The sequence below is a fragment of the Amphiura filiformis genome, chromosome 11 (genome assembly GCF_039555335.1).
Source record: "Amphiura filiformis chromosome 11, Afil_fr2py, whole genome shotgun sequence".
Classification (NCBI taxonomy): domain Eukaryota; kingdom Metazoa; phylum Echinodermata; class Ophiuroidea; order Amphilepidida; family Amphiuridae; genus Amphiura; species Amphiura filiformis.
The window spans coordinates 40,653,014-40,667,979 of record NC_092638.1 but is presented as its reverse complement, the minus strand read 5'-3'; the positions used below and the strand labels follow the sequence as shown (position 1 = coordinate 40,667,979).

The following is a 14,966-nucleotide window of genomic DNA, read 5'->3' as shown; positions in this document are numbered from 1 at the left end:
CTCAAAGAGCTTCAAAGGTCTGAACCAAATGGCCAATCGTGGCTGTGGATTCAACCTACCATGGCGATTTCTGCTATGAAGATATAGGGTCGATGACACTGTGTGCTGTATGTACATGATGTAGCAAATCCTTTGATTATACAATCACTCATGGGCAAGTTTTCGTCCAATCATCGCGCTGACAATACCACCGACAGATGGCGCTATCTATTATATATTTTGGAATTTCTGCGAGATAAGAGACAGGCATTTGTTGCGCTTGTGCTAAAGATCATGTTTCCAACATTGCTATAATTTTGGGATCTTTACGACAAAAACGGTCGAGTATTTCGTAAATCATATAACAATTAACGATCTATTAATTTACAGGGCACTCGAATCGGCATCCGGATCGCGTAGTGCGCGAGTTTCTTGTGTATACGTTGCGTCTAGGGCGTCTTGTCTTGTGTAGAGTCACCCACTAGAGCTTTTATAGTTAGATCAGTACTACAAGTGATTTCCCGAAGAAAATGCTGATTGTGTTGGACCTGCACACCAGTTCATTCAGAGGAACATTAAATTACAGGTCCCTTAAAGTTCTTACCAATTTTTCTTTACAACTCAAGTTTCCAAAATAATTCTGGATCTGGTCTTGAGATGACCAGCTTATCATTATGTCCATATGTTTGGTCAGTTGTTGCACAAGATAACCTATTTTCAGCTTTCCAGAAAGTTACCTTGTCCTGCATGTTATAGTTGTAACAGTTGGCAACAAGAAACAGTTTTGTAAAATATGACAAAGTGTTTGATGGATCTGTAACGTAGCACTGATAGCGTGTGCGATTGCAGAAATTGTGCAGATCGAAATTATTGTTTTACCTTGTGCCATTTCAGTATGGACTTGTTTATTAAACAGAGGAATGTTTTGCCATGTGTTTAGCAAAGAGACATCAAATTTTTAGTTGGTTTTAATTGACTAACTCTATTTGAAGCTCACCCTCCCTCTGGAATATTCAGGTTGATTCTTTCTCAGCAGATAATGAAAATGGAGCTGCCTTAATGTGTTCATGCTATTTGGAATTCATACTGCCAAAATTTAGAAGATATTTCCAACATCTTTTGTTTGGGAATAAACTTCTTTTTCACATAATAGCGTAAAATACCTTTGCATGTCTACAGTATCGACCCTGGCAAAATATTAATCAACGTGTTTCATGTTGTCATACCGATTGGCCAATCACGTGCCACTACGGCATGGTAACGCGTAACAACCAATAAACATCATGATTGACATTTTTCTTACATTCGAAATTATTTTTCTAATCTTTTAAATTTGTGAGGCGTGTTATCATGCAAAAGAGACGAGTAAAGCTGCATGTCTAGTTCTGTTCTTTGCCTCAAACCATGCCATTTTTAGCCAATGAGCTGGAACGTTATATTTGCTATCATAAATAACGATCCATTTGATTGGCTGGTGGTTAATCACGCAATGCAAGCGACTATAAACTAATAAGTCATCGGCATGGTTAACCACCGTTTCTGATGAGAAAAATGTCTGTTGCAACGAGTTCACGGGTTGCATCTAACAAGTGAGCAACAAAGCTAAATACCATTACATGAATTGACGGCAAACAGACGGCTTGGTAATATGAAGGAGAAAGCTGTATCATTTACGCAACTGTTCCAGGACATAAACATCAACATGCTAAGGCATATATAAACAATTATGTACTTCAGAGTGCCGTGGATATTTTTTCTTCAAACATGATTCTGTTTTATATCATCGTCGGATTAGTTGTCGGGTATGACGGATGGTCGTCGGCATCTACTACTGTTGATTATTCGCCGGATACATGCAGATCCAATGTGCCAGGTAAATATTATGTGCTTTAATTGCAAATGTTGTTGTAAAAGCCCGCCCGGTAAGTCGCCATGTCTGGATTTTTTTCTTGTGAATACAAAGGGAAATCTATTTTACAATAGCTCTAGAAATTTCAGACGACTATAGAAGACTATAGGAAAATGCATGGATGTTACGACGCTGTTCATGTTGGTGATATTGTTTTCCCGTCTGAAAGGGCCAATAAAGTCCAACATTGACGCCGGCGTTTTCCCGTTAGGTTGTGCTACCTGCCAATTGGGGTAGGCTTACGTATTCAGTTCTGTTATTAGTAATGCGGGGCTAGGGTATACACTGTCTATTAAAACAGCACGCAACAATTAAAAAAGGGTCTTATGGAACCATTATACGATGAAAATTATCTTGGAAAAACAATGTTGTAGTTTGGTTTTATTAATAGCATTTTACACAATTTTCTACCAGTAACGACATCACTGTTGCCTATATAATAGAGGCAGAAATCAATATGGGACTTGCACAGCTGATCAAGTTTGAAGCAAATCATGTCCTTTCATAGGGCTATGTATTGTGACATATACATAGACGAATCCAACGAGCCAAGTTATGGTCAGGATTTGGTCGGCCATTACTTGGTCCCCGCAACACCAAACTGGTGTTGTGACTGCCCAATTGGGTGGATTAAAGCCGCTTAAAAATCGACGTTAGATTCTTTTGTGTTGTAAACTGTCATCATTCTTTTGTCTACGTGTAACATAGAATACAGTTTAAAATACCCTCCAAGGCCGCATCATTTCACATTTTAGGTGAGATTGAGCCGACAGGGACCCAGCTATGGCTACCATTGAGGTGTGGGAATGCGTGAAATTGGATTCGTCTATATACAGTTAGACGTTGTCAACTTGCGCATCAGGTTTGCGCACAATATATTTATGTTCCGGCTTCAAATTCTAGTACATTTTCTAAAGAGCTGATACGTAATGCGAAGATTTGTTTATTGGTAGGCCCTACTCATCCATTTGTATGCAAAACTATTTAAGCGTTGCGGAATTCCATTACAGAACATTGTTTTTAAAAGCCGGTAGTACGCGATCCTATACCAGGTACAATACAAACGTTGATTTTCCTGCGCCAGGCTCTCCTTAAACTTCGTAACTATAAGGTGGTAAATGCATATGGTCGAATTCAACCAAAAGTGTACACGGGTCCTCTTTAAAAGTACAAAATAGAATCACTAGGATGCTTTCACTATTGCAATACTAATCAATCTAAAACAAATGGTCAATTTCCAGTAATGCGTTTTTCGTGTATTGTAGACCACAGGGTGTCAGGAAAAAACTAGCTCAACAGAAAATACTAATTTTCATGTCTTATAACGCGAACAATATGATCTTATTCAATTTTTGTTATTTTTGAAAATGAAGTTTAGGTCAGCTTCTGTATTTGGTTTAGCAAATGAGTATAAATCAATTTACATATTGTATTAGAAAAAGTGGGATATCTTTTTTCTGGAATATATTAGGAACTATATAAGCATACACCTAACGCTTTATAGGTGAAGACACCCGGGTATTCGTAGGTAACATGATCGATTTAGCAATATCTATATTGAGTTTAGAGGTTCACAATTTGCTATGTATGTAATGAATAGATAAAATTGTAGTTTTTTGGATCTGTTTCAGATGGTGCGTCCAAATGAAAAAATGTTATTACCTTAGATCACAACATTTTAATTAATTTAGCAAGATTTTGAACACTTCATTTTGATATACAAATAGTTCAACAGCAAATTTACGTAATAAATAATTGTTGAATTATCCATAATATGAAAAATAATATTGTCCGGGAGTACCACTTTATATTTTTGACAATTAATTTCCTTATCGCAATCAAATCTTCATTTTATAAAGCACTTTGAATGTATTTTTATCTTTATGTTAGTTTATTAATACTAGAGGCCCTGTCACATATTAATAATGTCGCCTCGTTATTACAGACTTGTGAAGTCCATCATGGAGTCAGTCACGTATTGTGACCTTTCGTTTGAGTGCAACTACAAGTAGCTTTATACCAGAGTCCGTCACGGTATTGTCTACAGTCGTTTTTGTCCATGGTATTCGTAGGTAACCTTAGCAAAAACATTAAAAGTTACCTTCGAATAAATCAATTTGGACAGACATTACTCAGAATCGTGTAGGTCGGTAATGTTGAAAATGAAGCACACATGACAGCTGACAAATCCAAGTATTTATCCTTTCTAATCTTCCTCGAATCTGATTTTTTTCCAGATGAACGGACTGTTGTCTATTTCAGTACATATTTTACAATAATTAAACCACATTCAGTTTTGCATGGCAGGCATACATGTGAATTCGCAACTTCCATTGACATATGATTTGATAGCGAATATAATTATACGGGCCTTCTCTATGTACCAATATGGGCATTGGCAGGAATGGCGGTGTTTCGCAATACTGTCATAATGTCACATTGTATTCAAGTTACCTGCGAATACTTGCTTGTTTTGTTCTCAGAAATATTTAAACGCAGGCTATTGAAACTTGCTAGTATTAAACAATGTATTACCTTTCACCTATTGCTTAAATATTATTTACTATTCACTCAGTTTGTGTTTTTTTTTACCAAACCAACCTTTGTGCCATTTATAATTTCTGGCAGCTAAACAAAATAATAAAGATGTCTGGTTTCTACAGATGGCACATAAATTAATGACTTTCATTTTTTAAACAGATACAGATAGTGCAATGAAAAATTGTATTCGTAGGAGACGTAGAAACCAGCACTCAAAAAATTATCACAAAAAGTCCACAAATATGTACAAATATGTGTAAATTTGAACAGGCAATCTTTGAATACACACCTTTCAGGAAATCAATGTAGAATAAGTCCACGACTGCTTTTCATAACTGATGTAAATGTTTTAAAAAAGGAAATATTTTTAAAAATGGGTCAAAATGTTTTTGGGTCCCATTTTTCACAGAAGTTGGTCTCATCAGGGCCGGATTTACCTTTTTGGGGGCCCTGGGCCAGGCCAAAATTTGCAGGCCCCCAAACGCACCGTGAGAAAGACATGTGCACTCAAGTGGGCAAGTTCGCGCGAAAAAATAAATTCAATTTTAGATTAATTTAGCCCAAATTGAAGCTGATTTTTGTTATATAACAGATCAGTGCGCGCGAAGCGCGCAAAATTTGGCAATTTTTGTACCCTATTTTGGCCCAAAATATGGTGTTTTTCGTCTAAAATGGAAGATGTACACTGCACAGGCAATTTTTGGGGGCCCCAAAAATTTGGGGGCCCTGGGCACGGGCCCATCTGGCCCTATGGTAAATCCGGCCCTGGGTCTCATTATGTGTGGCGCAATAAGAACAATACAAAAACGAAGTGTTTAATACTTTTGATTTATGGCCCTCAACAAGCATGCACACTTTTCGCTGGATGCAAACATAATATAGCTCATGGAAACAAACTTACTATTTGCAAATACGGTAAGAACTTCAATCTGCATAGAAATTTGAAATATTTTTGGAAAACAATGTGGGCGCTTTAGCTTTCCGAACTTGTTTCTTTTTGAAAAAAGTTCAAGTACTTTTTGAAATTTAAAACTTAAATTAGAACTATAAAATATAACTGTTAACATTAGACCGCTACATTGCTGTAATAAATTATTTCTTGTTTGCACAAGGTGACTAAAATTAGTATTATTATCAACATTTTAAGTTAGAAATGTTATAACATGATGGAATTTCCCTCTCAAACCCGGGCTCAACCCGTCATGACATTTATTGTCCAATTAGTTGGTGAATGTACTGTTAAGGGGTTGTTTGGAATGACAGGTGAGTCAGGGGTCAAAAACAAAATTTTACCTTTTGACCTCAGCACATGTGTATGTATGATCTGCCATACAAAAATTAAAAAAACAATACCTCAAAGTATCATTTTTTAATGTTTTTTGTCATAATCACGCTTTTCTACAAATTTCATCTGTTTGTACCGGGGGCGTGTCTGTTGCCAGGTAGGCCTATATGACAGCATAGACACACGTTACAACCTTGAATAATAATACAGAATGACGTTATATTCTTCTTAACCTATCTTAGAACTGCCTATTATTTCAATTGTTATACTGTTCTGGTTGGTTTATTGCATATACTGCATATACTGTATAGAAATTATGCAATATGACGTCGAGCATGACAGAGTCATCTTCATTCAAATAAAATTCAGGTACCCGTAAGGTACCACGGAGCAATTCGCACGATAATACAATAAAACAGATGAAAGGTATGAATGGTTGTGGAATCGAATTGCAGACCTGTCCCTCTGTCACCTTAGAACTGCATCTCGTAGGCAATGGTAGGTAATAAACCAACCGGAACGATATAACAATTGAAATAACAGCATGTCTTGGTCTCAATTCAAGATGTGCAATTTGGACACACCTACTCGTTGGCTGATTTTATACTTCAACAGTTCCTCAAAGTGATATCAGAAAAGCCACTATCTCATTGTTCATTGGCCCGCAGTATGCGCTCGCCCTTGGGGCACTCAACTTTAGAATTGATGGGTATATGTGCCTACATTTTGTACAAGCGTCGCGTAGTAGGCGCATATCAGTACAAAACGTTGGGGTTTTTTTATAAAAAAAGGGTCAATTATGTACAATCAAAATGAAAAGGGGTCATTGGGTATAATATTTTGAAAACTGAAGGTGCCTGGTCATCGGGTATAGTCGGCTTCAAAGAGGGGCATATATTGACAGGCACATACCGTCACCTCTAAAGTTGATGCCCCCGGGTGCTCGCATTATATTTTGTTCATGGCTCGGCTTTTAAAACTCCCACACATCACAATAAGGCTATTGAAAAGTGTATAGAATAGCTAATGATAGACTGGTCCCTGCGATTAGTCGCGGACCCGAGCGACAATATAGTAAACACATCGAGTTTATAACACAAGTGACAGTAGTCGTAAATTATGGAGGGTTTCATTAGACGTTCGCTTTTCGTATCTCTTTCCTTGTTGGAAAGGTATAACGTTGAGGAGATAGGAACATGTACCGTCATCCGGGACCTACTCTGCCATGTTTGGCTGAGTAACGGTACATGAACACGGTCTTTTGTGCCTATGTAAATTAGTCATTGTGTAAAGCTGTGTTTATACCCATGGGTTGCTCATCATCAGACTGAATCCTTGTCGTTAACTGCACAAGTTATGTGTGCAATAATTCTAGAGAACGTTGACCGACAGAGGGTGTCAATATAGGCCTACGTGTCGCTTTTGAAAAACAGCGATTCATGCGCATGCTCAGCAGGCAAATACGACGGCGATTTAGTACACTGATCATGCGTGCGATTCAGATTTCTGCAAAAGCGATTGAGTATAAATGCATCTTTAGAAATGACTGGCGATTGCGTGTTCTCAAGTGGGTTTTATCATGTTAATTAGTGACCTGACACACATTTGTATTGGTTCGATCAAGCATTGATTTTTTGTACTGGATCGTTCAAGCATCTCCAACAAATTTTTCAATGTAAGTGCCTCTGGCCCTAGTGGAAGTAAAAACGGATACTATGGCCAGAGTTCTAGGGCTAGGTTTCATTGAACTTCTACCAGCAAAATATGGAATAATACTAACACAAGACACCAATCGAGATGATGATACCAGCCATAATGGAAGGCTTGTATTTGACCTTCTTATGAATCCAATTTCGTGGCGAGAAGTTAAAAAGGTAATGTATATTTCAAGAAATTTGGGTTCAAAAATTCCGTATCAGCTCGTATCATCAATTCCGTAAATATGGCGTATAGAGGCACAACTTGACAATAAACTGAACTATTTAAACGTAAAGGACGCACTGGATACACATAAATTTGTGTTTCCTTGCTGGCGGAATAGTTGTAAAACTCTTTTTGTCAAAAAAGTTGGACAATTTATGAATTATGATTGGCAAAATAGCGAAAGGAAATAGACTTTTCCAACCATGTAAAACTACACTGGGTTGTTGACATGGTCGACATACATTAAGACATACGCATGTTCCTAAAGTAGGAGGTAAGTACTATAATTAATTGTTTAAAGTGCTCAACATACCAGCAAAAAGTCATAGGGTCATCAGAGTACAGGGACTTTGTGAAATACTGGGTACAAAAATAAAGTGCGTGAGCCAATATGCAACATCAAATATAAAAGCCGATTTACATAATTTCCCATGACCTTACAGAAGTGATCGTGCTCAAATATAAAACTATAGAGTTTGGTCCTTGATATGCACCATCAATTGTGTACTTGTGATCAATATTGCTAGGCAAACAATCACAGCAAACATGCCAAAATCCTCCCATTTCTCCTCCATTTACACACATATAAACCCATCCCTTAAATTTCTTGGTTTACTGAAGACAATGCTTTATCTTTCGAAACTCAAAAGGTCGGTCGGTCGATGGTAGACGCAACACAAGATTTTGGGATTAAATAATAGTATTAGATTCCTGTGAACAGATACGTTGTAAAGTTAATTAAAATCAAAGCGGTAATTCCAGACATTCGTGATGATAAAAACACACATTCCTAGATCTGAATAAATACATGAAAGCATCCGAAATTTCAAACAAACAAATAAATGAATAAAAGGGGAAACCCCAAAACAGTTGTATTGATATTGGCCTTAACTCAACAACCGCAGGACTTGCGGAAATAAAAATTCAATTATTGGCTTCCCTAACTCATTTTCTATAAGATTAGTATTAAAAATTCATATTAAGAAGTACACTGCAGTGTTTTAGTAAATAGTTAAATGGCTATATAAAACTTGAAAAATATGACTCCCGCCATTCCTCTCGCTTTAATAATAATTATAATGATAAAAAAAACGTGGTCGAGTTTTGCCAAAGTTTAAAAAAAAAGAAGACATAAATAACGGATAGTTAATAAAATGAAGACTGAAAATCCACTATTGTTAGGGATAAATCGTTATGAAAGAATCGCCTAAATTGGTCAAGTACACATTTATTAATTTTCTCTACCGCCGACGTTTCGCAATCAACATTAAAAATACTCCAATACTCTTACACTTATAGACTTAGACGTGCTTTTTCATGTTTTTATATCATACAAATTGCAATTATGAAAACTACCAACTTTTAAATTGAACATAATTATATCAACATGATCAAACAGTGGTATCACCAATTACAAGATATACAAGGAAACAGTCTTGGATATCGACGAGATAAAGAACCAAGATAAGATAATATTTCATAGTTTTGTTTTCAAAATTAAAGACCCATTCAGTGATCCCAGCGAAAGTGTAAAAAAATTAAATTATTTATAAATTGCTTAAAAGTGAAGGATAAGTCATTCAACAAACAAAGAAAACAGCAGTACAGACGAAGTTGAAGCCCCATTCAAATACATGCAGCTAATTTAGATACTGTCAATATCTAAATTACAGATTCATGTAAATTCCCTATTTTTGTCTTAAATACACGGCTTTCGACTGAACCACTAGCAGGCTATCACTCTAATGACAGCCTATTAATTTTTTTGAATAGAAAGTCTATTCATTTTTTTTTTAATAGAAACTCATCAATTTGAATAGATCCCTTATCATTTTTAAATCGAATCATATCGTTTGATGCGATTTAGTATCAACATCGCAGAAAACTTTGAATCGACACACTCATCAAAATGACGTCAACGATAATGAGGGATTTCATTGGTCAAAAGTACGCACGCTGCTGTATCCGGGGTCTTGGTCGGCCGCCATTACACATTTGTACAGTACGGTGGGGACATAGGCACTAGTAAGAAATCCACTTTTATTGATATATTAATCTAGCATCTGTATTTTTGTGTTCATTATGTTTTAAAAGTACGTTAGAATCTCAGTTGAAATAATAGGAAACAAAACCACGGGTGAAGAACACAGGGCAAACGCTATTTAACACCATAGATTTTATATTTTCAAGCAAATACATTATAATTTTCTGCCATCCTCTTTTAAGACCGTAATTTTATAGATAATTTCTGTAATACGTGTCACCATGCTATCAAATTACACTCGATGGCTATTTAACACCACAGTGTTGAGTCGTATAGTGTTCCTCTCTTAGCGTGAAGCGGACAAGAGACGACGCATTTCCCCAAATTAACATGACTAGAATTTTAACCAGATTCTAGTCAAATAGATTCAAATAAATTGAATGGATTCTAATCAACTGCAACTAGTAAACTATTCATTTTTGATATATTACGTATTATTTTGATAAGGATCAAATCAAATTTGAATAGTTATCTAATCATTTTGATTAGATAACTTGTAAAAAATGATTAGTTCCCTCATCAAATATTTGATTAGACTCTCCGTATCATTTTGATTAGATTCTAGTAAGTCACCTATCGATACGGCAGTCTAATCAAATTTGATTAGTTTCTAATCATTTTTGATTAGTTTGTTTTAAGAGTGTATGTTTACATATTTATGACAATGACAAAGGTACCAAAATCTGAATTTTTTTCTGATTTTTACGATCGTTCGGATGAGCAAATCACTGAATGGGCCTTTAAGCAAACCCAGGGCCTGGGGGTACAATAGCTTGGGTTAGAGTAGAGGATTGAATATCATTCACCCCCACCCTTTCAATAATAATACTGAAACCATCACACCAGTGGTTTTAGATATAACTAGTTCACCCGTAGCTGTGAGAGTAACTGGTTCATGTTATATTGAGGATTTTTTTACCACTTTTAAGCCCGATTGGACATACTCTAACATTGGTCCCCATATGACCTTTGACCTCAAATGACCTTGGTTTGATTTTGTTCATGCTCCCGTAATATAGATAATTACTTTCACTAGGTTTAAGTAAATCGGGCGAAGTTTAAACTTCAGCCACAGGATGACCTTTGACCTCGGATGACCTTGATTATATTTTCCCTCTCATATGCATGATTCTACCCACCAAGTTTAAGCCAGATCGGACGAAGTTTGGAATTTGAACCCTCCGTGATGACCTTTGACCTCGGTTGACCTTCATTTGATTCATTCCGCACATTATATTTCCCTTATATCAAGTATTCCACCCGCCAAGTTTGAGCCTGATCGGACAAAGTTTGAAATCCACGACCTTTGACCTTGAACTCCGATGACCTTTAAAACCAGCCGAAGGACATGCTTTTTCCGGTACCTATCCATATCCGAAATATCGCATCGATGCGTCGAAGCGCGGCGAAACGCATAGCCGGACAGACAGACAAACAGACTGACACACTTCGCTCATTATTTTAGTATAGTAGATATTTCTAAATTAGAAAATATTTGCATGTTGCTGCAGTTTGTTGTGATATATGTAACAATAATTCTTCAATTAGATTGCTACTGTGTGTTACGTATAATGTACAATGTGCGTCTGTCAAAGAAGTAATTTCTTATTTTAAAAAAGGGTGAAAAGCCACACAGGAAACATTTGTTAACTTTAGCCCCTTTTTTTCGTTTTGAAACGTTTTTGTGGAAGGTTATAATAGGGAAAAATCACTATTTTGCCCATTTTGAATTATTAAGGGATGTAGCAAAAACCCTATTTTTCCAATAAACAAGATTTCCAAATGTTTCATTTGTTTGTACCACGCTCTCTGTCTTTTCTATGGGTAGGCAGAAGACAAAAGGGTATTCGTGGTACTATTACTGCATCTTGCATAATACGGCGCTACCACTTAATTTATTTTTCAATGAAAGTAATAAGTTTACTTAATTGTATACTATATGTTTTTTCAAACCAGCATTCATGACATTTGTATTTTGTCTACAGGTATTTACAGTTGAAGAAAGATTATTCTAAAAGTCGACCTGCTCAGTCCAACCAAGGTCCAACATTTTCGGACTGCTGCAAAAATACTTCATAATGAATATCTAATTTTATACTCACAACTTTATTTAAAAACAAAATATGAGACTTTCTTCAATTGTAAATAGCAGCAATGTATGTGGCATATATTTTAGCCATATGGAACTCAGTAGTGAAAATAGTAAACATTTGAATTTGTCAAGCAAAAATGCCAAAATTTAAAAAAAGAAAATGCATTGATGTCCAGAGTGAGGAAAGTATGTATATATTGATTACATTAATTAACATGGGTATTATGGAACAATGATTATCAGTATAGGTTTAGAAGAAATGCCTGCATATAAACACCTGAAATAAAGAAAGTCCGCAGTTATGTAACCCGTCCTACACCAAAACCTGCTGCTCTAGTTATGACAATTACTTGACTGATAAGGTCGTGTGCAGAATCTTGTTAGCTCCAATTTGTTACCAAATTTGCTGCCAAACACTCTAAATTGACAAAAATTGCAGGTAAAATTTAAACAGTAATGCAACACAAAATTATTGAGAACTATTTCCTCATCAGGAGAACTCCAGGGATGTTGACCTGAGATGACCTTAGGTCTAATCAATGAAGTGTACAGTGTCGGGATCTTGAAGCCCTGGTCACGGTTGAGTTGCGGCGTGTGTCTTCTGATTTGTATGGCTTCCCTCACTAAGCGTGGGTACTCTCTGTCTTCTCTGTCAAGCACTTTAACATTGTCCCAATCTATGGAGTGGCGTGAGTCGGTACTGTGTTCTGTGGCCGCTGAGGGGGTCCTGCTAGGGGCAGTAGATTTGTGTTCTTTTAACCGTTGGTCCAGTTGGCGGCCAGTTTGTCCAATATATGATTTTAGACAGTCAGTACAGTTTATTTGGTATACACAACCAGCTCGTTTTCCAGCGGGATTGGGTCCTTTGGTGAAACAAGTAGTTTCCTCAAAGTGGTATGGGGATGTTGACACCCCATAAGACTTAAAAATGCGTTGCAGTTTCTGCGACAGTCCATCAATGAAAGGAAGGGTGATGTAAGTCTTGCTCTTTTGGCTAGGTGGTGCAGGTTTTCACTCGAATTTGACAAAAATTTATACCAGTATATGAAAGTTGGTGCATTTTCAAAATGATGCACGCGGTCGAAATTGCTTTAGCGTAGTCAAGCTTGCTTGCCCACGATGGCCACTGACGACTATCCCAAGTGCCAGTACAGTGCGCGGTATATATATATATACATACTTGACCGGATGTTTTGGTTTTCCCGGAAGTGGTATTCCTATATCCAGCGTTGGTCTTGAGTAGCGGATCACTATATATGACTTAGACAGAGGTGACAAGATCATCACCGAGGATGAGGTTAAAATCGCAGAAGAGAATCACATCAAGAACGCGTTAGAAAAGTGTGGTTACCCCAATTGGACAATGGAAAAAGAAAAAACGGACATATCTAATAAGGTAAAAAATAAACCAAACAAAAAAATAGACAATCCAAACGCGGAAAAGAGCAAAAAGATGCCCGTTTACCCGAAGGAATACAAGAAAAATAAAGAACTGCCAATTGTGTCTATGAAATCCCGTGTAAAAGCTGCCCCCAAACATACATCGGTGAGACTAAAAGAAAATTCGGCGTCCGCATGAGTGAGCACAATTAAAGCAGAGAAAGCTAGTCAGCATAAATACACCCGCTCCAAAAGATCAGAATCTCTTACAGAAATAAACAAATCCGCTACTGATCATGTGTCAAGAAAAAAAACCCATATCATAGAACAGTTCATCAATCATCGGCAAAGAAGAAAATCGCAGAGCAAGATGGGTAAAGGAAGCGATATGGATTCGCAAGAGAGGGGACAATTAACACCATAAACAGAGACGAGGACACTCAAGACCAACGCTGGAGACAGGAATACCACTTTCGGGAAAACCAAAACATCCGGTCAAGTTTCCCGCTCCAAGCAGATGGATCAATAGCATCATCAACGCTTTGAGAAAGCCAGCAGAAGGTTTCGGCTATAGCTCAAGGACGATCAAGTTCCATATCAAGGTGGAATCATGGCAACCTCATCAGCCCCTAATCTAACAGTAATGATGCTGCCTCTAATACAATTTTCACATTTAATTGGAAACAGCATACTGAACATACCATTACCGTAATATCTTCAATCCATGCATCAGTAGTGTCCGAAGCAATTGATGACAAAAAGTTGATCATTTTACGTGTTAGTTTGTATCTTAATTTGATACATTGGTGAATGAAGAAATATGTATTTTTTTACTATTTTTAAACATTAGGTAACAAAGACATATAACATGAAAAATCAACTTTAGTACCCTAAAATTGCATTTTCTATATAATACCAAAAGCATAATCTCGAATTTTTTCCCCGACAAAATGCTTAAAAATAAAGGCAAATGTATCTACCACATGCACACAGTCAGCACACTAAATAAAATAGTAATTTATACATCATACCTTACAGAAAATGTGAGGATGGGTTTAAAAAAATATTATACCAATCTGACAAAACAATTTGCAATATTATGTTTCTATGATCCGTCCTTGTCCTTGCCATGTCACGTCCGCAATTTGAAAGAGATACGTAAAATCCCACCTTTACTTGCGCCCATGTCAACGATGACCTTTTGCGATAAAGGACTCGTACAACCAAGACTACCTGCTCTCTCTCGAGCAGTAGACTTCGGTTGTATTAGACCCTCCCTCGGGTCCGTGGAGAACGACTGGTAATGTAGATTACATAGCATTAAAAATCAACCCAATACACGGACCCTCCCAGTCTGTAGGCAATTTGACTTCCAGCTCCCACAAACTGCTGGAAGTTCACTTTTACGGATTTGGAGTCACGCAATCTTTCTATATGAAGAGTTGAATTGCAAAACTGCTTACATCCATTTTTGACTTTTGAGAAAAACACGTTTTTTTAACTGTGCAATTATTACTTGTTCGATTTGATTCATTTTGGTTTTGATTAAAGTGTTGGTGGATAGAAACTAAAATAAGAAGTTTGGTACAATTTTTTAGCCTTCGTATTTATTTTATTATTTCTTTTATATCATGCCTTTAATGGATGTAAGCAGTTTTGCAGCGCAACTCATGTACAACATTTCTAAAAAACATCTTTGAAATCAAAATTGAGCCCATCCGTTGGCATTATTTTATGCACCTTGATTAATGCTTTCAAAATCAAAAAGAAAAATTTTAATATCTCATTTACATTTTTAATCATGATTTTTTAA

General features: G+C 36.6%; 1 protein-coding gene across 1 annotated transcript in view; it reads left to right on the top strand.

Annotated features, from left to right (window-relative positions):
• The first annotated feature begins 1,633 nt into the window (after positions 1–1,633).
• LOC140163682 (polycystin-1-like) overlaps positions 1,634–14,966 on the top strand; it is a 52,434-nt gene continuing 39,101 nt past the window's right edge. The window contains 1 exon segment of the mRNA XM_072186997.1: positions 1,634–1,852. Coding sequence (XP_072043098.1) covers positions 1,744–1,852 — 109 coding nt within the window. The 5' untranslated portion in view covers positions 1,634–1,743.